Raw genomic sequence first — 26,218 nt, forward strand, 5'->3', positions numbered from 1 at the left:
ATTGATATTAAGAGCAAACCAAATTGAATTGTTACTTTAAAGACAGTCTTTAAAACATATTCCTAAGATCATAAAATTTTACTGGGCTATTTCATGATGATCTGAGGGCTGCAGCACCTCTCCTATGAAGACAGGCTTAGACAGCTGGGGTTATTCAGCCTAGAGAAAGAAGGCCCTAGGAAGATCATATAGCAGCCTGCCAGTACTTATAGACCCCTATAAGAAAGATGGAGAGGGGCTTTTTAGAAGGTCCTGTGGTGATGGGACAAGGAGGAATGGCTTTAAACTGAAAGAGAATAGGTGTAGATTAGGTATGAGGAAGGGGGGTTGGAGCCAGAGGATGTTTAAAGTCCCTTTCAATGGAAACCATTCTATGATTCAGTGACTCCTAACAACATAATTTCAAGTTATTGTTTTGCTAACTGTAAGATGCTGGATAAGATAGAGACACTACTCTTGTCCCGGAGTGAACCTTGTGACTTCAACAAATTTACTAATTCGGGAGAGTAGTTTTGAAGTATAGCCAGGGTCAGTGACTAATCATATTTACTTTTTTTCTTTAAAATGTGTTAGAATTTTCACCATAATTTAGCATGTGTTTTTGAATAAGAAACTACACAGAATCCTATAAAAATGACTTCCACAGATTCAGGCTATTATTCCACATCATTGGGATGATATAAGTAAGGTTAGAGTTACATAGATCACAGGATAGCTCTAGAGATGCCAAAGATATGTTTTATGTTGTGATTGGAAGGCCCTTAGTTTTCTATTATGTGCTATTTAAATGATAACTTAGGCAAAATGCTTGAAAGTACTGTTTTGATAAAAGTATTTTGTTGGGATTTCCAGCTTTAGTTTAGCTGTTACCTTAAAAGAAGAAATCATAGAATCATAGACAAGTATGACAGAATGTAAAGGAAAAAATTGTTGTGTCAATTTTGAATTTACATTATTAGTAAAATAGAATTTACTCCTAGAAAGCCAGATTCTGGTATACTTATTTTTGCTAGGTGGCCTTTTAACTTTTTCTGCCTTAACTAATGGAACCTAGAAGTAAAATTTTCAAAGTAGGAATCAGAGCAGTTATTCCTAATTTAACCTTTCAAAGCAAACCTCTGAGTGATGTGTGGGGCTGTGAAACAGCCTCATCTCTGCTTCACTACTGTCAGTCAGTGACTGAGAAAGGCTCTTTGGGACCTGCCGTGCTATCCCTGGGATGGGAAACTCTCCCCACCACCAAGAGTCCCCCACAAAACCTTTCTAGAGGAATCTTCTCCTCTTTGTGGGTTGAAGGAAGTCCAGGAGGAGTGCAGAGCTTAGAGATGGGCACCCTAGTGAGTTCTAATTAGTTCCATTGAACTGATTCTCATCTGACAAGTTCCTTTCTCAGAATCAAGGAAAAAAAATCCTCAGTCAATTCTATCCTGGGGTATTTAATTTGACCCCAAAGAGAATTCTTGTCTTTGCGATCAAAATATTAACATTTGTTAGCAGAGGGTAAACAGTAAAAAGGAAGTGTCTGTGCATGAGAAAGTCTGGGGAATTAAGTGGGGAATTCCCTCTGAAAGTAGAGACAAGAGGAAAAATATAGTACAGAGCTCTGGTCACTTGTGAGCAGCGTCATTTGTCATCACAACCAACCGTAGATCATTCCAGATTAACTAAGTTTTGAACAAGTTTGTGTGTTTGTGGGAAGTTCACCTTTTAACCTAATATTTATTCAATGGTAAATGCATAGTTGTTGGACTGGACTGACAGTGCTCCTGTCTTGTGCAGCCCAGGAGATGGAGATCGAGAGTGCAGAAGAAGTTGCTATTGTTGGAATAGGATGCAACTTTCCTGGAGGTAACTTTGGGGTAAAAGCAAAGCAGGCTGTGAGTGATCATTGAAAAGCAGAGTCTCTAATTAATGTTGAAATGGAGAAAACCAACAGTTGTTGGTTTGTCCCTTAGCTGAATCTGTTGCTTTGCTGCTTGTGGAATCTTTTTGAAAGGTGGTGCTGTGGTGGAAAGAAATTTGTTTGAATTTGCCTGCAGACAAACAGACAAAAGAAGCTGCAGTGCTGGCTGTGGGCAGGGCATTGAGCTGCACATGAAACTCATACAAATGAGCTGGATGGGTCTGGGATGATTTGAACTTTCTGTGTGTTCACTGGCTGGGTGATTGTGCATTGTTACAGGACTCTACATGCATAGGAACAGGACAGATGAAGGGCTGGACTTTCTTATCAGCCATGGCTGTAAAATAAACGGGTTGGGTTTTCCTAAAAGAAAGCTTCTTGCTTTATTACAGTAGGTGGAGTAGATACAGTGAGATGGTAGGGAAATGGGGAGGGAAGGTGGTTAAGGATTTTTGGGGTTCCTTTGCTTTTAGACAAGCAGTGAGGGGATCAGTCATGCTTTTTCATTTTCCTCTCACCAAAGAATGATCACTTCTTTCTGTGGCAAGTCTGCTTGAGCAGCCTAGATTTACATGTGGGAGGTCCTTGTTGCTGATTGTGCATTTCTGAGTCTGTGTGGGGACGGGGAGCACATCATTTATCTGTTTTTAAAACTTTGTACAACAGGAGATGGAATTGACAATTTCTGGAAAGTCCTGGAGGAAGGCAAAAACTGCACTGTAGAAATCCCACCCGAGAGATTTAATGCCAAGGAGTGGTATGATGCAGATGGCAACAAGCCAGGAAAAATATGTACAACACGAGCTGCTCTTCTCGATGAGTGAGTCTGTTACCCTGCTGCACCACTGACTTTTGTAGTACTTAGACTGTGGGTACAGCTGCTCAGGGGTTGGGATAGGGTGAAGAATAGCAAATTACAGTAAGGTCAACATTTGAATTCTACATTCCCCCAAAATCCTCAGGCTGTAGAGCTTCATTCAAAGGAGAAGTTGACATGCCCAGAAGAAATCTTATTGTCTCCTGAAATTTATACTTGGCAGGGTTGAATCATAGGACCCAGAATTACTTTAGTGCTTAGTCCCATCTTAGATATTGAATCCTGCTCTGAGATCAAGAAACAATAGAAGGCCATATAAATCTGATCTTGGGATACAAGATTAAAGTTGGACTTGGCCTTTTGTAAGCATGGGCCTATTTTGAAGACAAACATATACTTGCACACACACAGAGCATTTTGAATGTATTGTTAGAGAAGCTCTGGTATTTCTTGAAAACACCTGAGCTGATCCTCTGCTTTTTGGTTTTAAATTTAGAGCATTGGTCTGTATTGGCTTAAAGAGTAATGTAGAAATCAAGTTTTTGTGGGGGATTCTTTGCAATGAGGAGAGATTGTCATTTTGTTTATAGCTTGTTGAAGCTATGACCACATTACAGCAGTCTCTTTCTGCACATTTCATAGTCTGAGGAATCCAGTTGGTAGTAGTGCAATAACCATGGGAATAAAAGTGGTTTGGAGTGGGCTCTTTACTCTGAAATGCAGAATCATTGATAAAATGACATATTTTCTGGTGGGACATAAAACATCTTTGGCTTATAAACATTTTCTTCTGATTTTCATAAATGGGAACTGTGGCCTAAACACCAGTTACCGCTCGGCTTTTCACGAAGTTGCAAAAAAATGTTTACTGTGAGTCTAGGAGTAAATGCATCTTATATACAAATGTCATATTTTATTATTGTCTGTGTATTTCAGATTTAATTCATTTGACAACCACCTGTTTGGGATTAATAATATGGAAGCAGAACGCATGGATCCGCAACAGAAATTACTGATAGAGTGCACATACAAAGCCCTGGAGGATGCAGGAGTTCCTGTGGAATCTCTCAGTGGCACCAAAACAGGTGTTTTCATTGGTAAGATGAAAAGTTCATGGCAAAGAAAGTGTGTCTGAACCTCACAAAGATTGGAGCAGTCCTTTACAACCTTTCAATATGTTATGTAGCACTGGATCTAGGCTGGATCTAGACTGGAGACCTAAGGCTACTGTGCTATGGCACTAGTGGTTGCTTTTGGTAAGAATTACCAGGCTACTCTAGAAGTTCATGGTACAATTCCTGTATCTCTTTTTGGTGCTCTTCTTCCTGCGTTCAGGCACTGAAGGGAACAGGGAACTGCAGCTGCAACCCAATCCGTCTTAGGAAAGACACTCCCAAGCCAGGCTGTGATGTTCCACCCTTAAGGGGAAGGGAACACCCAAGATGCATAATTTCTCAGGTCTGCAGGAAACGTTTTCTTAGTAAATTACACGCTTGGCAAGGAAATTGGAATGTTGACCTTTCAACAGCATCAGATGCTGTTGAAAGATATTTAAAAGACAAGACTAGAGTAATGGCACATTATTGCTGGTGCAATCTGTGTCTCTGTAAAAAGGAGTTTTCTAGGGGTGTTTAGCTGATGTACCTGTAGGGGAAATGCTTTAGATTACCTTTTAGTCTGAGAGATGCTCTCCTTCCACTGAGGGCAATATTCCTTGCTCTCTGAAAAGAACTACTGCACTTTCTAGACGTGCTCATGGACTTGGGGATCCACCATATTTCAAGCGTAGTGTTCCCAGAAAGAGGACACAACTGCTCTCACAGGCCCTGCTCTTCTTTACTATTTCTTACTGGTTGCAAGTGTGAAAAAAAAAAAAAAGATAAATCCAGAATATTGGATGTAGCTTGTGCTGTGACCTTTAACTTGGTACATCTGAGGAACTGAAGCTAATGTCTTGTACATTTATGTCTGAACTACCTTCCTTGTAACTTGATGATAAATATTCTCATAGCTAAACTAAAACAACCTGAGTCTCAAAACTGTATCTCAGACTCAAAGTGAGATACAGAGGTTTAACCAGACTACAGAGATCTTAGCTGCATCATACAGTGAGCTAAGCCATCAGGAAAGGCAGGTGGGAATTTCCTGTCATTTCTTGGGCAGGTAGGAGTTTCCAGTGTTAGGTATGTGTGTATAAGTTGGGTCCAGGAGAAATTGCTGTGCCTTCTGCCTTTGACTTGTGTTGGAGCAAAGCTTCATGACAGGATCCCTGATGCCATATGGTTTCATCTTAACACTGAAAACCAAACCATGCCATCAGGTTTTGAGCTGTACATGCCTATTGTTGGCTTGGCTTAACTTGTAATGTATCGGATGTTTTCCAGGTCTCATGAATCGAGACTATGAAATCATAACCAGCAGAGCTGTGAGTGAAATAAATCACTATGATGGTACTGAAACAGCAATGAGCATTGCAGCCAACAGGATCTCTTTCACATTTAATCTGACTGGGCCATCTCTGACTGTCGACACTGTGACACTGCGTGTTCGTCTTTTCTTTTTGCTCTGCACTACGCCTTGCGAGCCATTAAATCAGGTAATGAGACAATGAGGTGCTGGACAATGAAATCAGGATGGCTACTGTTTCTGTCTATCACCAGGGCCATCTCAACATGAATATGTTTCTGTTTGACTCCAGGAGACTGTGAGGCGGCAATCTGTGGTGGGGTGAACTCCATCATTGATCCCCGCACCTTTGTATCTCTCAGTAAAGCCAGAACGATCTCTCCGGAGGGCATAAGCAAACCCTTCTCCAAAAAAGCAGATGGCTATGGAAGGGGAGAAGGCTGTGGTGTTGTTTTCCTCAAACCACTGAGAAAGGTAAGATTGCTTGTGAAGCAACCTGAAATGAGACTGGTTGCTTGCCTGAAATTTTTATCTTCAGCTCTAATAATGACTATTCCAGAGAAGTTTTTCCAATCCAAGTGTAAGAATAACGAAGCATTTTTTTAGAATTTATTCACTTTCCGTAGCATAGGGAAAGGATCTTGCATTTAAAAGTTAGCATCATGTTCTGGTTGTTCTTGGCTGTGTTGTGTCTTTTTGTTGTCTTCTTTACAAAGAAAGCATGAGTTTATTAGAGACAATTTAACTTTTCATGGTACAGGCAAAGGAAGACTACAGCAAAATCTGGGGTGTGATAAACATCAGTGCAGTCAATCAGAACGGCAGGTCCACGACTCCAATCACGAGACCATCTCAAATAGAGCAAGAGAAGTTACTGCGCAGCATTTATGAAAGTCATGTTGATCCCTCAGTTGTGCAGTACATTGAAGCCCATGGCACAGGAACTGCTGCTGGAGATCCTACTGAAGCTGAGAGCCTGGGCAGTGTCATTAGCAAAAACAGGTCTTCCCGAGTTTCCGTTCTGAAAATCGGTTCAGTGAAAGGAAATATTGGACACACTGAATCAGCTGCTGGAGCAGCCGGATTAATCAAAGTGCTCCTGATGATGCATCATGGAAAGATTGTTCCATCCTTGCATTACTCAAAGGAGATGAGCAGCATTGATGCAGAGAAATTAAACCTTGCTGTTGCCACAGCTGTAGAGCCCTGGGAAGAATCCAGTGAGTATGGAAGAGTAGCTGGCATCAACTGCTTTGGCTTTGGAGGAACCAATGCTCATGTTGTAGTCAGGCAGGTGAAGCAGCCAGAGCCTCTTCCTGCCTTTAAGAAGCCCCTGGAATTAGTTCTGCTGTCAGCGTCATCCCCTAAGTCCCTTCAGATGACAATGGTCGACACAGCTGAGCAGCTGAGCACAAGGAACTCTGTAACTCTCCCAAGCCTAGCCTATACATCTGCCTGCAGAAGAAGCCATGCCAGCTACAGGTACCGAAAAGCGTTTGTCACAAACTCCCTCCAACACTTGCAGCAAGAGCTTAAGTTGGCAGCGAGCATGGAACCTGCCATGTCCAAAGTGGACCCACAGCTGGTGTTTGTGTTCTGTGGCAACGGCGTAATGCTGAAGGAGTTCAGTGAGGCACTGCTGAGCTCAGAGCCGGTGTTCAGAGACAAGTGTAAGGAAATAGAAGACCTTTTTCAGCAGCACGCTGCCATCAGCCTCCTGCCAGCAAGAAATCATAGCCCAAAGGACTTGTTGAATCCAGAGCTTTCTCAGCCCTTGCTGTTTGCCCTGCAGGTTGCTGTAGCTTCCCTCCTGAAGCACTGGGGTATTAAGCCCGTTGCTGTTGTTGGCCACTCGGTGGGGGAAGTTGCTGCTGCACATATTGCTGGGTGCCTTTCCCTGGCAGATGCGGTCAAAGTGATCTATCACCGGAGCAGGCTGCAGGCAAAGACTGCCAGCGGCAGAATGCTGGTGGTTGGAAACATCCCTGTTGAAGAGATTGCTGCACGCCTGCATCCCTACTCAGGAAAGGTGTGCATTGCTGCTTTCAACAGCCCCATTTCCTGCACCTTGTCTGGGAGTGTAGAGGCTGTGGAAGCTGTCCAGAAAGAGTTAGCTGAAGCTTTCAGACAGAGAAAGATCTTTCTTCATGTTTTAAATGTTCCAGCTGCATACCACAGCCCTAGCATGGATATGATACTCGAGGAGCTGGAGGAGCAGATAGAGCCTTTAGAAAGGCAGAAGGGGGAAATGGAAGTGATTTCAACACTGACTGGGGTGGCTGCATCTGAAAATGACTTTGCTCAGGGCAAATTCTGGGCACAGCATACTCGCAAGCCTGTTGCTTTCACACAAGCCATCCAAACTGCAGCCAGAGGCAGGGAAAACGTGGTGTTTGTGGAAATAAGTCCTCACCGAGCACTGCAGCGAAGCATAAAAGAAACGCTAGGGAAAGGCACAAAGGTGTTGTCCTCTTTGCAAACAGATGCAGAATATCAGACTCTCTTCACCCTGGTAGGAAATCTGTTTGAACTGGGATTTAATCCCAACTGGCAGCACTTTTATAATGGGTATCAAAGTGTTCCTGTGGCCATTCCACGATATCAGTTTGATCGCCAAAAACTCATGGGCTGCCTGGATATCCATCAACAAGCTAACCAAAGAGGTGCCAGTTCCAGTCATCCTTTGATTTACGGCATAAACGGTGACAACGTGGAGTTTGGCTGCCTGGTGTCCCAGGACACGACACCATACTTGTATGAGCACAAGAACAATGGGGTGGCCTTAGTCCCTGGTGCTTTCTATGTGGAGCTTGGTCTGGCCTCTGTGATGAGCAGGTCAGAACCTAAAGTGCTTCTGAGCACTTGCCAGCTGAGTATCAGTTTTTCTGCACCATGTGTTCTTACACAGAATTCCCAAGTGCTGAGTATCAAGCTGAGTCCACAAAAAGCCATGACAACCTTTGAGGTTCTTTCTTCCTCCAACGCAGTTTATGCTGCTGGCTAAGTGGCAAAGGGGCTTGAAGGTGTGGTGGAAGAAAGCAGCATCTCCTTCCAAGCCATCTATCGAAGATGCAGGTCAGTGATTAGCAGAGAGGAGGTTTATGAAGCACTGTCTCAGGTTGGCTTTCAGTATGGCTCCATATTCAGGCAGCTCAGTGATGTGTATTATTGCCAGGAGCTAAAGGAAGCTATAACAAGCATAAAGGTGAATGAGGAGATTGCTAGAGACATGTACAGCTACTGTATCCACCCAGTGCTGCTCGACTGTTTTCTGCAGATGACTGCTGTCCTGACCTCAAGGACACTGCAGTCCAGAGCAGGCTTTCCTTCAGGGATAGGCAGCCTGGTGGTGCTCCGCCCGCTGGAGGAGGAAATGATGATATACATGAGAATGAGCAAATCCACTGGGAACTGCCTTGAGGTCTGTGGATGCTTCGTGGACAAACACGGCTCTGTTTTGGCTGAGCTCAAGCGTGTTGCCATCACTTTCATGAAGGAATCGTCTTCCAGAGACAATGAGTTTCTGTTTGAAAACAAATGGAAAGAAGTCTCTCTTTCACAGACAATTGGACATCTGGGGTTTAAGCCCAGAGTCCTTGTGTTTGCAGACAAATTTGGGATAGCTGAGCAGCTCAAAAAATACTTGCATCCTGCTTCGAGATATGTTATGTATGAAGGCTGGGAATGCCTCGTGGAAGGTGATACACAGAATAAAATGAGAGCAGAGGTTCAGGATTATGATGAAATTCTCTTCCTGTGGGGAATCCAAAAGTTAAATGAAGATTCCCCAAGGAAAGCAGTAGATCAGTTGGCAAAGTGCTGCGAAGCCTATCGCCAGGTAGTGGTGGCACTAAGAGAGAAGACATCCCGCTGTTCCATCAGAGTGATCACGTACAGAACAACGGAGAGATATGTGGACCACGTTAACTGTGGGTTTGCATTGTATGGCATGACCAGAACTTGTACTGTTGAAGTTCCAGAAATCACATTTCAGTTGATTGACCTCAGCTCCTCCACTTCCCTGGACATCTCAGTGTTAGCAGATGTTCTTGTCAAGTACAAAGGTGGGGACTATCCAGAAGTCTGCATCAGCCAGGGAAGACTTTATGTGTCGGAAATCAGACGCACACCTTTTGTAGATGCAGATTACATCCAACCTGTAAGGTCTCTCCAGAAATCACAGTCATTCACTTTGTACACTTCTGATCCATACACAGCAAAAGACTTGTCTGGGGAATTATCCACCGGTGCTGCTACTCAGCTTGACAAACAGAGTGTTGAAATTCAAGTGGATAAAATTTGTCTGCACTCAGAAGATTATTTTCCCATTAGTGTTTCTAGCTGCAACTTTGGTAATACATTGTATTGGAACTCACAGGCAGGAGACAAACACAGGCTTCTAGCTCTTGATTTCAGTGGCACAGTCATTGCAACAGGCAGTGATGTGAAAAAAGTGAAAGTGGGAGATCATGTGGTTTCATGTTATCCCACTGCTGCATCATCCAGAGTTCAGATTCCAGGAACAGTTTGTTTCAATGCAAGGAAATTCCCATTCCTCCAGAAAGTCCCTTGTGTGTCATACTTCATCATTGCATGGGAAATCTTCACTCAGAGGTTACCCAAAGGGAAAAATGACAGAACATTGGGTATTGTTACTACAGAGCCATCCTCAGTTTTGTGCTACATTCTTTCTGCAGCAGCAGAAGAGATGGGTTGGAGAGCAGTCCTTGCAAAGCCCACTCCTAATGTGTTCCAGTATATCAACCTGTGCAGTGCCCTGGTTATTCTTCCTCCAGTCAACAGACTGTCTCAGGAGGATCTGGCCCACATGTGCTTTCTTAAAGATGTGGTGATCGTGTGTGGCAGTCAACAGTCTGAATGTATCCAGAACGTCAGTGAAATTGATCATGAAAACATCAGCTTTCATATCCTTGCCGTTGCCAGCCTTTTCCGGAAAGCACCTCTAAAGGAAGTGCAGAAGACCGTGCATGCCTGGATCAGTTCCATGGATATGAAACGATTTAGACATCTCTCAGGTTCTGTTTTTCAGCATACTGAGAACTTTGAAGGGCTAAATTCTGTGATGTCCTATTTCACCTGCACTTCTGTCCCCCTTGTTGTTCTGAGAAGGCAGAAGGACATGGGTGTGCTTTCAGATATCCCGCTGTATGAGCCCCAGAAGCAGCTGTTCAAGCAGAACGCTGTTTATGTAGTAGCTGGGGGGCTCACTGGACTTGGCTTTGAAACGGTGAAATTCATAGCTGAGAACGGAGGAGGGTGTATTGCAATTCTCTCCAGGAGAATTCCCAGCAGTGAGAAGCAAGAGGAGTTAAGGGCTTTGCAGCAGCAGTACAAAGGGAGCAAAGTAGTGTCTGTGCAGTGTGATGTGGCTTTGACCAGTGACGTTGAGAAAGCTTTCCAGTCCATTGCCAACACCTTTGTGGGGAGTCCAATCAAAGGGGTGTTCCAAAGTGCTGTTGCTTTACACGATGGCCACCTTGAAGTGCTGAAGCTGGCTGACTTTCACAAAGTGCTGAGCCCAAAAGTAGCAGGGACCCTAAATCTTCACTGGGCTACCAGAGACCAGGAGCTTGACTACTTTGTGTGCTACTCCTCTGTTACTTCCTTTCTGGGCAATGCCACTCAGGCAAACTATGCAGCTGCAAACTCCTTCCTGGATGTCTTCTGCCTCTACAGGAGGAACTGTGGGCTTTCAGGCCAGGCCATTAACTGGGGTGCTTTGAACCTCAGCATTCTGCTCAACCAAAACTACATTCAGAGCATTCTGGGATCCAAGGGCATAGACATTCTGCAAGTGCATGAAATTCATGACTACCTCAGGAAGACCTTACTTATAAACAACCCACAGCAAGCTGTGGTCAAATTGAACTTTCAAGCTTTGCATCATCATGTTTTTACTCAGATTACTTCTCTCAAAAGTCGCTTCATATCACTTATGTCAGAAGATTTCAAGATCAAGATTGAAACATCTGAGAAAACTGAAGTCCCAGAGACTGCCTTTCTCAAATCTGAGGACTACATCACCTCACTGGTGAGTGACCTCACAGGAGTGAACACAGATGAACTAACCATGAACACACCACTTTCATCTTTGGGCATAGACTCTATGTTAGCTATGACAATTCAGAACCGTGTCTTTCAGGAGCGAAAGGTGGACATACCCCTTGTGAAACTGCTTGATCCTCACACAACTCTGTCAAGTTTAGTGGTAGTGTTAGAAGAAAGGAGCGATGCAAATGGAACAGTTGAAAAGAAGAATGCTGTGGTTGAAAGTGCAGAAAATGGGTGCTGGCTATAGGAATCTTCCCAGTCAGGAATTGTGTAACTTTGACAATACTCAGTCCCTTTGTAGCATGTCAGAATGTATAATTGCAGAACATCTGGTGATGCTGAATGTACTCGTCTGCGCTGACTCAGAAAAACCCACACCAGGTTCTTCTGCCATTATTCTGCTAGCTGTGTTAATTTCAGTCAATTGTTTGAGGTTTTACTGTTTGCACCTCTACATTATGAATATACATGTAAAGCAGCATAGGATTATTTTGGCATTATTGTATTATTCATGTATTTTTCTTTTTTTAAAATATTATCATAATAAATCTATTATCAAGTAATTTGATTATGCAATGTGTATAAATACCAGCATCTTTTTGAAAGTCCTTTAGGTGTTGTGAATTTCAAGATTTCTTCTCAAAAATGAAACTTGTTTTTTTTTCCTTATGTTTTCAAAAATAATAAAAATGTACCAGGTGCAAAACATACAGTAAATCAACTGGATTTTAAAATTAATTAAACATTTTATGAAGATTGAAATAAACAGATATAGAAGAGAGTTTAAAATGTAAAAGCTAAAGTGTAAGTTCTTCTTTTTTTATTGTTTTTGTCCTTCTTTCACTCCCCTAGTTTAAATTTTCCTAATCCAAACATGTGTTCTTATTTTCTTCCTGTGAGACCTACCTCACTCTTTTGAAAGGCGTGCCCACAGATGGAAAAATGTAATGATATTTATGCAATAGGGATCCAATTCTAGAACTTCCAGTATACTTTAAATATGTTATGATTACAAACCAGAGCATTGTATTCAGCTTTAAATCTTTCTGTAGTAAATAATTTTTGTACATGTAAGAAGGCATCTTCTATTGTGAACTTCACAGCAAATGCTTGGTATTGAAGTCAAATGCAGAATATAGTTTGCTATACTGCATACTCTCATTACCTGTGAATTTATATTCTACCTGAAATTCATGAAGAGATGACAGCCTTATCTACAGCTTTGAACAGGGATCCTGTTCTGGCTTGAAAGCAAAGCCAGTGAGAGACTCCAAGTCAAAAATACAATTTATTAGGAAATGGGAAAAAACCCAAAATATATGCAGTAATACAAAAGAAAAAAACAAACACGGACAGAGTCAGAATACAACCTGACACCCTGTTGGTCAGGGTGTTGGTAGCAGTCCAAATTGGAATGCTGCAGTCCTCCTGGAGTAGCAGGTGTGGTTCTGTTGGAGCAGTGATCCTGTAGAAGGGTGTAGTCTTTTTGTGAAGATCCAGTGGAAAAGGCAGCTCTTCCTCTGGGAATCTAGTGGAAAGGCTGAGTCTGGTGTCCCAAAGACTCAGATTATATCCAGTTAGGAATGCTTGGCTCCTCCCTCTAGGCGGAGCATCTCACAATGGGATGCTGTAACTTTCATTAGTCATGCAGTGACATTCAATGGGCCATTAACAGCAGATGTCTCCCCGAAGGGAGGATTGGTTTGTGGAAGAGATAAAGAAAACTGCCCAATTAACAGAAGATAACTGCCACACCTCTAATAGATGGCAAATAGAATACATGTTGCCTTGCAATCTAGGACAGATCCTCTTCTGTTAGTCTCTTCAGGTCAGGCCAAAACATTCTAGGTAAATTTACAGTGAGGACAGTACTTTGTATTACACAGAAGAAATTATAAGTGCCTTTGATTAAGCAGGAATCAGCATTTTAAATTAATCTTTTCCTACAAGACATGCTAGTACTATTAAATCCTATAGTGTAAGAGAATTATAGTGTTAAACCTTCTCTGCAAGTGATATCTAAGAAAGGTACTTCCACAGCTACTCACCAAATTATACTCCAATAACATTGTCCTAGAGACTCCTGTTAGCATCCCTGGGATTCCAAAGAGAAATGAAACAGAGCAATAATGGTACACTAGATTAATTGTAAAGTATTTATTCTATACAGGGGAAATGCTTATGCTTGTTTTGGAAGTGTTTACTAATCACAGAGTGGATTTAATGAAAAAATGTATGTGTCTTTTTCCATCTCCTTTGTCCAAAACAGAAGGAAATTTTTAAGGACTTTCCAGGAAATGTAAAGAAGAATAGTTTGAGTTGGAGGAGGCCTTTAGATAGAGCTAAAACTCACACCTGCTCTCCTGAGAAGCTATATCCTGTTCACAGTGTCTATGGACAATATATATCAGGACAGGCTAAACCAATTCTGAGCTTAGAAGAGTGTCTTAAAAACAACTGGAATCAGAATATAAATACACCTTATTCAGGAGAAACTGGAGTCTCTCCAGGGTTACTGAGCGTGGTGCTGCCAGTGATGTGGATGGACAATGTAGTCAGGATTTAAGCTTGGAACAAGGCTTGATCCTAGATTTTAGTGAAAACATTCCCTGGTCTTATGGTATTCAGATGAATGATAGCATATATTTGCTGCCATACAGGTTTCCTGCTCTAAAAATGCAATAAAGTGTTTGCATGGCTCTTCATCTGTGTGTTCCCAGTGCAAGCATAAAAGGGATTTCATCTGTTCAGAACTGGTTATCAAATAAACTAGTCAATAGAGAAATTATAGAGAAACAACCCAAATCCCTAGCAGAGATAGGAATAGCTGACACACTTTACAGAGCAGACAGGCTGCTCTTTTTACATCTGCAGCGTTAATTTTGATGATTTTGACAACGGCATGTGACTCTGGAAGAAAGACCTGACCTGTTCTCGTATCATTTTCATGGATAGTTTTTGCAAAGGCTGGCACCCTCAATGCAAAGTTTATCACTCACCAAAATAAGAAAAAATAAATTTTATCCTAGAAAAAACATGAAGTGGATTTGAAGAGCTGTACTCTAGAAAGTCTTTGAGGCCAGTAATCTCCCAGACACATCATTTGCAGTGTATATCAATTGTGTATTTCCTAGAATGTACTCCCCCAATTTGTTATGACAGACTGAAGTCTGGCAGACAAAATATGGAAGAGACCATAGATTTCATCTTCCAGAACACTGTTTCTGGTAATACCAAACAAGCAGTTTTAGGAAAGTAAAGCCAGTATGGTTCAGAGACTCTTTGAAGGAGATGAATAATCTGGAGTAGAGCCATGCTTTCCTCTTAAACCAAGGACTCTTATCAATTCCCTGTGAGTCAAACTTCCGGTTTAGGACAAAGTGCAGTGGAAGACAGATGCTGATCTGAATATAAGTAAATCAACCATATAAATATGTCTAAATTATACTCCTTATGCACAACTGACACTCCAAGGCCTGCAGCTACAATGTGAGTTTCATGTACAGACTGACAACTTGTGGCTTCAGGGGTTGCAGTTGTAAGAGAACTGTGCCTTGTGCAGGGTAGTATGTGTCTCAGAAAAACCAAGTATCTCGGAGTCACATGAGGCCAAAAGAGTCAATTTTCTGGTAGAGAAGAATTTGGAGCTGGCCAACACAGAGAGAGTATAATGTGAAAAGAATGGAGGAATGGGGGATTGTGCAGTGCCACTACCAAAACAAATATCTCAAACTGGCGATAGAAAACACAGCTGAGCAACTGAATGCAAGAAATCAATTGCTCTCTTCAGACTTGTCAAGTTACCTGCCCATAGAAATATCAAGTTTATTTGTGCTTTTGATTTTAGCCCTCAGCAGAAGAAATGTCTGTCTTCATCTTTTAAATGTCTGAGGTGTGTTCCACAGCTTGACTCCACTACTAGAAAGTAGGGGAAAAAAACCCTGAATTTAAGCCAATAGGAGTGGATTCCTTACTGGCTGGGGTTACTGCTTCTGCAGAGGAGCTGACAGCAATGCATAAAAAAATATGAGGCTGTGTTGGTTTTAGGCAAGCAATAGCACAGAAACAGGAGAAAAAAATGAGATTAAACACATCCTCAAGGTTATGTGGTATGTAATAGACACTCTGCAGAAAATAAGGATTACTCCTCGTGCACTAACACTGGATAACACGAACCTGTTTGATCTGGTGTGTCATTCAGACTTGCAGCCCATCTGTACATTGTTTGCTCTTTCCCTGAATCACTTGTCTCAGTGTCCCAGTGCTGCTTTGCCAGTACCCATTTGATCACAAGAAACTCATGGCCTGGCTGGACTTCACAATATGAACAGTGGCTGGTAAGAAGCAAACTAGGATGTTTTAAACAAAGGGTAGCTTGGTGTGATGGTGTCTGCACTGTGAAACTTAAAGGATACAGCTCTGCTGGTCATGGCATCGAGCTGTGCTTGTATTCTAAAGGCATCAAGCTTCTCCATTCTTTTCAGTGGGGAGCTCCCAGTCCCAGAGCCATTTCTCAGCGATGCTGCCTCCTGCCTGTGAGCACTTCCCAAGGCTGACACCCTGTGCTCTGCAGCTGGGCAGGGTCAAGTGCAGCAGGAAGCCCTCTGCCCATCGTGCCCCATGTCTAGGTCTGGGTGCAGTGCCTTGTTTTCACTGACCACAGGGGATCCCTGCACTACTGTTGTGGCTTAAAGTTTTTGAACCCTCAGTCTTCAATACTGGCCCCATGAGTGCCCTCAAGCTCACCCTGTTACCCAGCTCCCTTCAGGTGTTCCTCCTTTCTCCCTGGGAGCTGAGCAATGAGCTCAGCTCAGGAGGAGAAGGAGCTCAGATGCAGGAGACAGATACCATATAAAACATAGTCATGCAAGTTCATTTCCCGCAGAGGCCAGGCCATGCTGGGTGAGCTGTCCCTGCCACATTCCCCACTTGGCTCCTGCTATGGCCTGACAGTTCTGCACCTCTCCCTTGCACCAGCACCGGCCTAGGAGCCTGTCAGCTGGACAGGAGAATGACGAGATGCGAGCTCCAGGAAACAGAATTTCTGAAAAATTTCAGCACCCAGCAGTCTGCTCAGTTTCTTTTCCCCTTTTTTCTTTCCATAATGCTCACTTGCTGTTTTCAATTGCCATATTTATTTGTTGCTGAAGCCTTGGCAGGACTTTATCTGCTGGCTCAAGTTTGTGGTAACAGTCATGACTGCAGCAGTCAGATGAAAAGTGAATACTGAAATGCCGGCTTGGGTTGGAAACATCAAAATCAGGGAACCAAAACCAGTATTGAAATCTGACAGAGGCTTACAACTATGAAACCTCTAAGGGGAAGCAGTTAGCTCTGGACAGTGTGTAGGAAGCTAGGAGAGATTTGTTTAAGGGTTTTTATTTCTGTCTACCATATTGATCAAACTCAAAGAAAACATGCTAAGAGGTAATCTAAGGCAGGATGTAGTCTCCCAAAATCTTTCATGGCAAACAATTGTTTAGTTTGATCCTTGAAATATTCCAACAATGACAATTCCACAGCACCCTTAAATAATCTGCTTCAGTGCTTCATTACACTTAGTGTGAAGAAAGCTTTTCCTGATGCATTGCACTGCTTCTTGGTACTTCCTTCTTTGCTGTATTTCTGTCTGTTCTAATGGAATATTTTGGTTCTTTCTTTATGTGGCTCTTTTGAAGGTATGAAGATCTTTTTGTGGTGTCTTAAAACTTTGAGGCAATTTGGTTTGTTTCATATTTATCAGTTGCTCATGACTCAGTTCCAAAATACATTTCTATTTCCCAAAATTATTTCACTGATGTACATTCATTATGAAACTATTTGGATTGCATATTTTTTAAAGCTGCTCATTGATATAAATATTCTCCTATGAACTGGAAACAGCTGTCTGTGAACCACATTGATAAAATTAATACAGTAAAAATGATCATGCAAGAATTGACCTTGGCCGTTACACAGTCTACACATGCTTACACATTCCTCTAGGGATTTTTCTAATATTAGTTATAAATTCAGAGCTGGGTTAATGCTTTGGCAAAATATTCAGAGCTTCCCAACTTGGCTGACTAATGAGCACCAAAACCAGATGTCCATTCTGACATTTTAAAGAAGTTGCAAATACACTTATTGCACAATTAGCAAAAGCAACAGAAATCAATATTTTTTAACTGTAAAGCAGACCAAAAAAAAAAAAAAGTGGGAGAGGACCTGTCTTCTTTTACCTAATGACAAGGTGAATTTTTCATAATTTCCTCATTTTCTGAAAAGCAGAGCAAAACACTCCCTTGGCAATACATGAGAAAAAAAGAGAAACACTGGTTTTACTCCCTGCAGTCAGCTCACAAAGCAAAACAGAAGACATGCATGGAAAACTTCTAAATATCCTACTTTCTGATGGTCATGGAAATACTTAGAATTTGCTTTGGTGAGGACAGAAGTCTAGTTTCAGATAGAAAGAGTGCATCATGACCTTAGATGTCCAATTGATGACTTTGATGGAAAGGATCTGAATCACTGCCAAGTTACACTGAAATCAGAGGACTTTCCACATCAGCTCATCAAGGAATGAACTTGCTGCTGTCTTCTTGAGGCTGCTGGGTCCAGCACAGGGAGAAAACATCCATTTTTTTTTCTCATCCTTCAGACTTTAAAATGACTCTGTAAGCAACACTTTTAACCAGTTGCTACTTAAAATTTTCATCACATAAGCCTGCGGATTGAGTATTCTTCTGGCTTGTTATTGTCAGTCCTAATCCTGCCATATTGTTAAGGGCTCTGCTGTTATTAAGCACTGTGCCAATACGTCTCAAAAGCTACAACTCTCAGCTTTCCAAACACAGTGGTAAATTTTTAAGTAATGTTTTCAGTCATGCCAAAATTACTTGGGCTCTAAGCCAGAAACTACTTAGAGATGTATGTTTGTACTGGCAAAAACATTTAATCCTTCATTCAGCCTCACTGAGTGTCTGCCTGTGCTTCTACATGCCAAAGGGCAAGAGACAAGGAGATACATCCTTGCAAAGCTTTCAGTTCATCCTTCTTTTAGCATGCTGCTGAGCTACTTTGCAAACATGGGGGTAGTCAGGTGGCAAGAATAGTGTTGGAAATACACACACACATCCGTCTCTCCCTGACAGAAACACTAAATTCTTTGTGAGATTTACCGTAAGAAGAGCAAATGTTTTGGAACAATGACTTCTGGCTTTCCCCTGCCTAGTTCCTGGTGCCTAAGTAATTTGCAGAGCAGATCTCTCAAAGTTGACAGATCCTGATTGCACTAAACCAATGAAATAAATGCACTTTGCTGCCAACTAAGGATATATTTCTCAGATAATCCAGTCTACTGGCAGGGCAGTGTCTCACAAGAATTGTTTCCCAAAGGCATTCCAGCTGATTCGGTGCAGGAACTTGCATGAGCTCTAGGCGGCAGCTGAGACAGGGCAAATCAGCACCATGAGAGCCACACTGTGAGTTAACATCCCCACAGAGCTGGTGCCCCAGGGCTGACACAGAGAGGTCCAGCTGGGTGCAGGGGGGATGCTGAGAACAGCAGACAGAGAAACAGCTCAGCTTCACTGTATTCAAATGTCTCCTCCCATTCCATGCCACAGTGTCTGAAGTCCCCCAGTATGTTCCTACACTAGGAAAGAAAGGTTCATGGAGATTTTTAGCAAAGGTGCAAGAAGTGGGCTTCTGACACTGTCTTGAGCTATTTTCCAAGAGTAACTGGATCTGTTTTTCCTCCACATCTGCACATACTTCAGTGCAAGTTTATGCATGAACATTCACTTAGGAATAAGAATTTCCTATCTTGACTTAATTAAAGTTACTTTAAAAAAATAAATCTCCTTAAGTCAAGAATCTTATTTTTGTTCTCATGTAGCTTTATACCAGGGTTGCTGCAAGTGTAAATTAGACCAGATGTATCAGTTCAGTACCAGTGTGTGTGACGAGGAAATGCCCCTGTGAGCTGATCATCTGAGGATTTTGCAATACATTTCTTGTCAGCAGTCACAAGCAGCAAAACACTTCAAGGCCTAAGCCACAGTAGCATGCTTGGATGACAGAATCCATAAACAGCCTGCCGTGGCCTGTGATTGATAGAAATATAGAAAATTAAATAGAAATAGAATGGCTAGTTTAACTTCAGGCACAAATCCCATCACAGGACTTAATCCAAATCCACAGGAGTTTTTCCTGGGATCAGGGAGAATTCACAGTTTGGGCACCAGTCATGGCAATGCCTGGCTTCTTGCCATTACAATTAATCAGAAAATAATTATAAAAGTAATACTGGTGATGCTTACAGAGTGCCTGTAAAGACACATCAAGTAAGGTATTCTGCTCTCTCTGCTACCTACTCCTGTACATAGAGAGCTGTTATAACTCAGCCCATTGGCTGCTCATCCTCTTACACAGAAAAAAGATATTCCAACTCTTAGTCTAAAGATAGCAAAAATTCTGGAGACATGCAGCAAGTAATATTTACTAATCTATTAGGAGCAGTTTATCTTTGCTGATCTCCAAAGGAAAGAGAGGGAAGGTTGAAGGGCCAACTTCTCAGGCCAGATTTAAAAATCACCATTCTCTTCATATGCCTACATAGGCATTTACACTAGGAGATATTCCAGTGTTGGAACACCATGTGAACAGATATGTGATTTATACCTACAAATTCTACCCTTACAGATTTACATTAGTCATGCTCACAGAAAGGTAAGCCATTGGGAGGTGTAGGTAGTAGAAAAGAAACAAGCAGATAAGTAGTCTATTCATCTCTGAGGGGGGTTATCCCTTTCAAGCCTATGTTCTTCTAAGAGTAATTAGCAGTAATATACAATGAAGGGACAGGGGAGATAGGAAAACTTTAACCCCCAGGAAAATATACATAACTTGTTATGGTTAATATGGAGGTTTCTTTGGCTGATCTTTTCAACAGCAGAGTTATAATACTTAGAGAAAAACATGTGCCATCTTTTAAGTGTTCTATAATTTAGCAAAGTCCCAGGACCTAGAAGCAGAGAAACGTCTATTCCCATTTACCTTCATGTATCATTCTAACTCCTTTGCTGTTTCTTAAATTTTGAATTAAGCTCAAATGACCTGACTTGCTTGAGGCTAAAGTCACCTCGCCAGTTATATTAAGGCTCTCAAAACTAAATAAAACTGTCCATGTTCCAAGAGGAATGAACAGGAGGCTGAATTAAATAATGACTACAGACTATCTTAAATTGATTAAACGTTAAGAAATCATCAATGGCAAATTTTCTGGGCTTTCTTTTAGCTGTTTGAGGAAAAGCTACCCTAGTCTTCTTAGAGAAGAAACTGTCTGTTGTTGGGCAGCGCTCAGTGGAGAGTCCTAGTTGAACATAATGTATTTATTTTAATTTTAAAACTTGTCTTTGTGGAAGGTGGCATTAGATGGTAGTTTCTTAGATTACCTTCATGCCTTTTTTCTTCCATAACCAATCTCCTTCAGGTTCTCTTCTCGTAATTCCTGGCTCTCCCTTATGATTCATGCTTTCTCTCAAAGTTAAAAGGATTTTCCTTTTGCAATTTTCCCACCATTTTCCAGTTAGCTAAATTGTATTGTGACTTCTTGGGATTAAATTAGTCACCACATTTACCAGCCAGAAGGCCTAAGGTGCTTTTTCATTGTAAAATGGCAATTTTTCAGGCAGCTGAAAAGGAATTCTCAGTGCCACACAAAGATCTGAAATTCTGAAAATAGGAATCTTTCTCTGCTTCAGACATCTCCATCGCCCTGCCTTCCTAACTCACCTGGTAAAGGTGCCATTTGTTGCTCACTTGCACAGATTGGTGACTGTGGCACCTCAAAAATGCCACTATCACATCTTTGAATTCAAAGTCAGGAGACAGAGCTGAGAGGGAGATAAGCAATCAGAAGTACATATTAAAGTAAAATTATTTATCCAGTTAGGCTTCACTTCAGTTCCTGCATTGAAATTTTAGGAGGAAGCTGTGATTCTCATTCTCATCTTCCCACAGAAAAACAAAACAGCAGTGCCACTGACAGTACAGTCAGCTTGATTGCCTGCAGGAACTGCTTCCTTGCAGGTGTTTTTTTAAATGTCTGCCAGACTACAGCACTGGGGGTATCACGGGTGGGCCCTTCCTTTTGGGCATTAGTTTATTCTAAATTACATTCCAAAATGCATACCAAAAAAGAGCTGTGAAAGGGTAATGCTTCCTTTTACTTTCTTGCTGTGGAGGAGAATCATTCCATTTCCAGAGTCCTCACTGATGCCCTTCCTGAACACTGTTACCTTCTTCCCCCTTTTTTCTCTTGCTCTTTTCAAGTGTCTGGTCAAATCTGCAAGGCTATCAAATGCTTTCTGAATGTCCATGAATGATATTAGCAACAGGAACACTTGTGAGGAGAGGGTGGAAAAGGTATGGAACAGGATGGAGTAGGATCTACTGTCTCTGTTTCTGGCACTGGAAAAGGAGTGGCAACAGGGAAGTTTCCTTAATTGGAGATTCCAGAAACATATATATATATATAGAGAGAGAGAGAGTTCATATTTATTCTGAAAATGGAAGCAGTCCGAAGACATGGAAGGAAAGAGCATGAGGTGGACAATGTTTTAAATCTTGGTATTTCCTTCAAGCACTTCAAATATGTTCTCATTAAAGGTACAGTAGAAATTTCCAAATCTGATACTAATTTTTGAACTTGCAAGTTAATATTTCAACATCTATATGACACAGGTTATAGTTTATTAAACAACCATTAGTTGTGAACTTCAAGTGGATATTATTCACGCTTTTATCACATATACATGAAGACATATCATTTTTTGTTTTGTTTTTTTCTTAAGGGCCTGAGTTTCTTTAATTTTAACGAATATGTGTGAATTTCAATTTTTGGAACAGAGCAATTTTCTTGAAGTTGAATTCTTGAAAGTCAAAACAAAGACATGAATATCAGAAAGCAAAATTTTGAATAATTCTTTTTGATATTGTTTCTGGGGATGCTGGGACTGGAAATGGGCAGGTTTCAAATCAGGTCTTTAAATCCACATCCATCCCAAAGAGTCTGTGGGTGGCCCAGTGTTACAGAACAGAATCACTGAGGTTGGAAAAGACCTCTAAGATCACTGAGTTCAACCATTAACCCAGCACTGCCATGCTCACCACTAACAGTGTCCCCAGGTGCCACATCTCTATGCCTTTGTACACCTCCAGGAACGGTGATTCCATCACTTCCACGATGGTTAGGAGCCTGTTCCAGCTCCCAACCACGCTTTCAGTGAAGACATTTTTCCTTATATCCTTATATCTAAACCTCCCCTAAGGCTGAGAGCCGTTTCCTCTTGTCCTGTTGCTCGTTACCCAGGAGAAGAGGTGCTGCACCCTCCTTTCAGGCAGCTGTAGAGAGCGATAAATCGGGTCTCCCCTGAGCCTCCTCTTCTCCAGGCTAAACTCCCCCAGCTCCATCAGCTGCTCCTCATCAGGTTTGTGCTCCAAACCCTTCCCCACCCTCGCTGCCCTTCTCTGGACATGAAAACACCGTATATAATTATCCTGTATACGGAGTCTTTTAACAGTGAGTTTGTCCACTCAGAGACGGAAGGCTCTTTCCGACAACAACCCCTGAATCCGCGCTCGCCTTCCTGGCGCAATCCGGGCGCAATCCGGGCTCATTCCCGGCGCATTCCCGGCGCAATCCGGCCGCACTCCCAGCGCAATCCGGCCGCATTCCTGGCACAATCCAGGCTCATTCCCGGCGCAATCCGGCCGCATTCCCGGCGCAATCCAGGCTCATTCCCGGCGCAATCCGAGCTCATTCCCGGCGCATTCCCGGCGCAATCCGGGCTCATTCCCGGCGCAATCCAGGCTCATTCCCGGCGCAATCCGGGCTCATTCCCGGCGCAATCCGAGCTCATTCCCGGCGCATTCCCGGCGCAATCGAGCTCATTCCCGGCGCATTCCCGGCGCAATCCGAGCTCATTCCCGGCGCATTCCCGGCGCAATCCGGGCTCATTCCCGGCGCAATCCAGGCTCATTCCCGGCGCAATCCGGGCTCATTCCCGGCGCAATCCGAGCTCATTCCCGGCGCATTCCCGGCGCAGTCCGAGCTCATTCCCGGCGCAGTCCGAGCTCATTCCCGGCGCATTCCCGGCGCAGTCCGGGCTCATTCCCGGCGCAGTCGCGGCGCTCCCGCGGGGCAGGCCGTTGCGCTGCAGTAGCGGCGGCGCGCGGCAGGGGGCGCGCGCAGGCCGCGTTCCCGTGCCCGGCGCTCCCGGCGCTCCCGGCCGCAGGCGGCGGCGCTCCCGGCGCTCCCGGCCGCAGGCGGCGGCCGGGCTGCTCGTTCTCCGGGCTCCGCGGCGGCCACGCTGGGGATCGTAATCACTGCTGAGAGTGTTGGGAGCTCGTTTGGCTGCCGCTCAGGAGACCTGTCAGCTTTACGTCGGGCTTGAAGGTCTTAGAGGTCTCTCCCAGCCGAAATTGTTCCGTGATTGTGCAGCGCTGAAAGCTGGAGTGGCTGTTTCAAGCACTGTATCACAGGCACCTGCGATACCGAGGGTGGATTTGGGGGAAAAACTGGGCCCTGGGGAAGCAGCTATGGCTGGTTAAAAGGTCAGCGATTTTTTGCTTGCCAAGGGTGGTATAAAACCTTGAGCAGATCCTGCTCTGAAGCTCTTGCTCAGGCAATGTGTAAAGTGCTTGGTTAATGTAAAACACATATTTATAGTGATTTCTTTTAGGTGTGCTATAATGTAATAGGCAAGAGCCTGGTTAGTGATGACATGAGGGAAGGGATGATAGCACACAAATATTAGGAAGAATACTGTAATATCTGTGGAGGAGTTATGAGGACCCTGAGTTCCTATAGCATTAACTTTTATTTCAGGGGAAGGGTTTGGTTTGTGGGCTTGTGGGGTTTTTTGTTATTGTTGCTGTTTTCTTTTTTCTTTCCTTTTTTATTTTTTTAGAGACAGTTTGGAATTCAAAATGGAAAATCTAATATTAAATCTAAAGCCTCTAGCTTACAAGTGTGAGGTAAAAATGTGTCAGTCTTCAAAGTAATACTATTCCACATGGCAACCAGCAATATTTTCCATTCCTGTTTTTCTTTTCAATTTTTTTTTTTTTCTGGTGCTGCTGAACTTCTTGCCCTCTTGAATGCTTTGCTTTCTGATACTGGAAGCACTGCAAGCTCATCCTTCTTGAAAGAGGCTATTTATTCAGTAAAGCTTTTGTCAGACCACTTATGTAACTTCAAAACCAATTCCCAGTGCTTTCCTTTCTCTGCCTCTTTGTGAGAAGCACATGGATTCTTGGACTGAATGGATATTATACCAGTACTATACACTGTGCTGCCCTATCAACATCAATTGCTGCAGTTGGGTCGCCGACGCTGTACAGATGCAGAAAGGAAATGGTCCTGACAAATAGGATACATGGGATTTTTCCAGGACAGTATTTAGAAAGAGCTGCCTCGTGAAATCCCCATTAGACAGCAGCACGACAAATATGCAGGCAGGCTAGATGAAATACCACAGCAGCAAGTGTGAATGTCTCCCTTTTTTACTGAATTCTTGCTTGCTGCAATCATCACCATGCCTAAGTGAAGAACAGCAAAATGTATTGCATTATTAAGCATAGGAAAGCTGATGGCTAATAGAGAAAAGCAGCTTCGCTCCAAGACACAGATGGGAAGCACATACTGTCCTGAATTTGTCTGCTTTTCCTTCAGAGAATGACAAGTATTTAGCATTTTACGTCCCCTGGGTATCAGTGTTGAACCATGAGTGTTAGACGCATGTAACTTTTCAAAGCAGTCATACTGCTGGCACAGTTACAAACACACTTGATTAAACCATCCCACACTATGAAAAGAGGTTTAAAACAATAGATTCAGCGTCTGCTTTTCTTCTTGGCATAAACCTGCTCAGAAGGCTTGAAACAGGTCAATTTATGGGCCTGTGAGAGAGCTGAAGTGGTGAAATGGACTATGTTGTTGGATGATTAAACTATATTTCATTGTTAAATTGTTTTTGCTCTTCCCTCTTTGTTTATCCTAGAACTAAGCAGTGGGGTTTGCATTATTCATACAAACTAGTAGGGAGACTTTGCAATACAGAAGTACTGACGTTATTTCAACATGCAGTAATATGCTGAGATTATTCCATGCTCTTCCCAGTAAGGATGATGGCACCCAGCTCCATCAAATAAGCCACACATGGCCCATTGCTAGTAAAAATACTCTTTTTCCATTAATAGAACCTGACAGGAGGAAAAACAAGACTCAGCCCACAATCTGCTGTCTTGAGGTTGCTATTGACAAAACATTTTACCTAAATATTTTCAGGCATTTTTTGAGGATCCAGTGTCAGATGGATTGAAAAAGGAAATGACAGGAAGATTGTGAAGATTTTTGGGACAGACCTGAAAAGTGAAAATGTCTTTTCCAGGTCTTTCCAACATTCCTCAAGCTGGCCAAAAAAGGGAAAGCATTTTGGATCTAAAGTCTATTTTAGTAGAGAATCCAGAAAGTGCTACTGGGGGAAAAATTTTACCTTTGAAAACATCTTGGCTATCAAAGGAAAGAATTAGACTGTCACTGGACTATTCAATTATTTTAAATATGAAGGATATTATTGAAAGGGGTATTGGAGATGATGGATTATACCTATTTGCACAGTGGCAAAATAGATGCATAGTAGTACAGTTTCTAGTGTGCCTTTTTTTTTTTTTATTTCTAGTGATTTATTGGCAGGATACCTGTAAAAATAATGGAAAATCAAACAAAGAAACCAGTTAGTTAAAAATGATAGCATTAATGCTCTTAACCTGTTCAAAAGCCATATTTTTATTTTAAATAATATTAGTCACTTTTTAAATAGGGTATTGTATGTTGTGTCTGAGGTCAGAGCAGGTACATGGTGTTTGCATAACTCACAGGGTACAAAGATCTCTCTGCTATTTCTGGATGCTCAGAGCACCACTGAACCAAAACTGTGTATTTACAATGCACATTTTCTTCATGAAAT

General features: G+C 42.5%; 1 protein-coding gene across 1 annotated transcript; it reads left to right on the plus strand.

Annotated features, from left to right (window-relative positions):
* Positions 1 to 1,591: 1,591 nt before the first annotated feature.
* LOC137462144 (phthioceranic/hydroxyphthioceranic acid synthase-like) lies at positions 1,592 to 11,681 on the plus strand. The gene is given in 7 exon segments (XM_068172226.1): positions 1,592 to 1,848; positions 2,570 to 2,723; positions 3,657 to 3,817; positions 5,105 to 5,247; positions 5,250 to 5,316; positions 5,419 to 5,600; positions 5,887 to 11,681. Coding segments are annotated over 7 exon segments (6,381 nt in total). The 5' UTR covers positions 1,592 to 1,733; the 3' UTR covers positions 11,446 to 11,681.
* The last annotated feature ends 14,537 nt before the right edge of the window (positions 11,682 to 26,218 follow it).

This window comes from Anomalospiza imberbis, chromosome 1, assembly GCF_031753505.1.
Source record: "Anomalospiza imberbis isolate Cuckoo-Finch-1a 21T00152 chromosome 1, ASM3175350v1, whole genome shotgun sequence".
NCBI lineage: Eukaryota > Metazoa > Chordata > Aves > Passeriformes > Viduidae > Anomalospiza > Anomalospiza imberbis.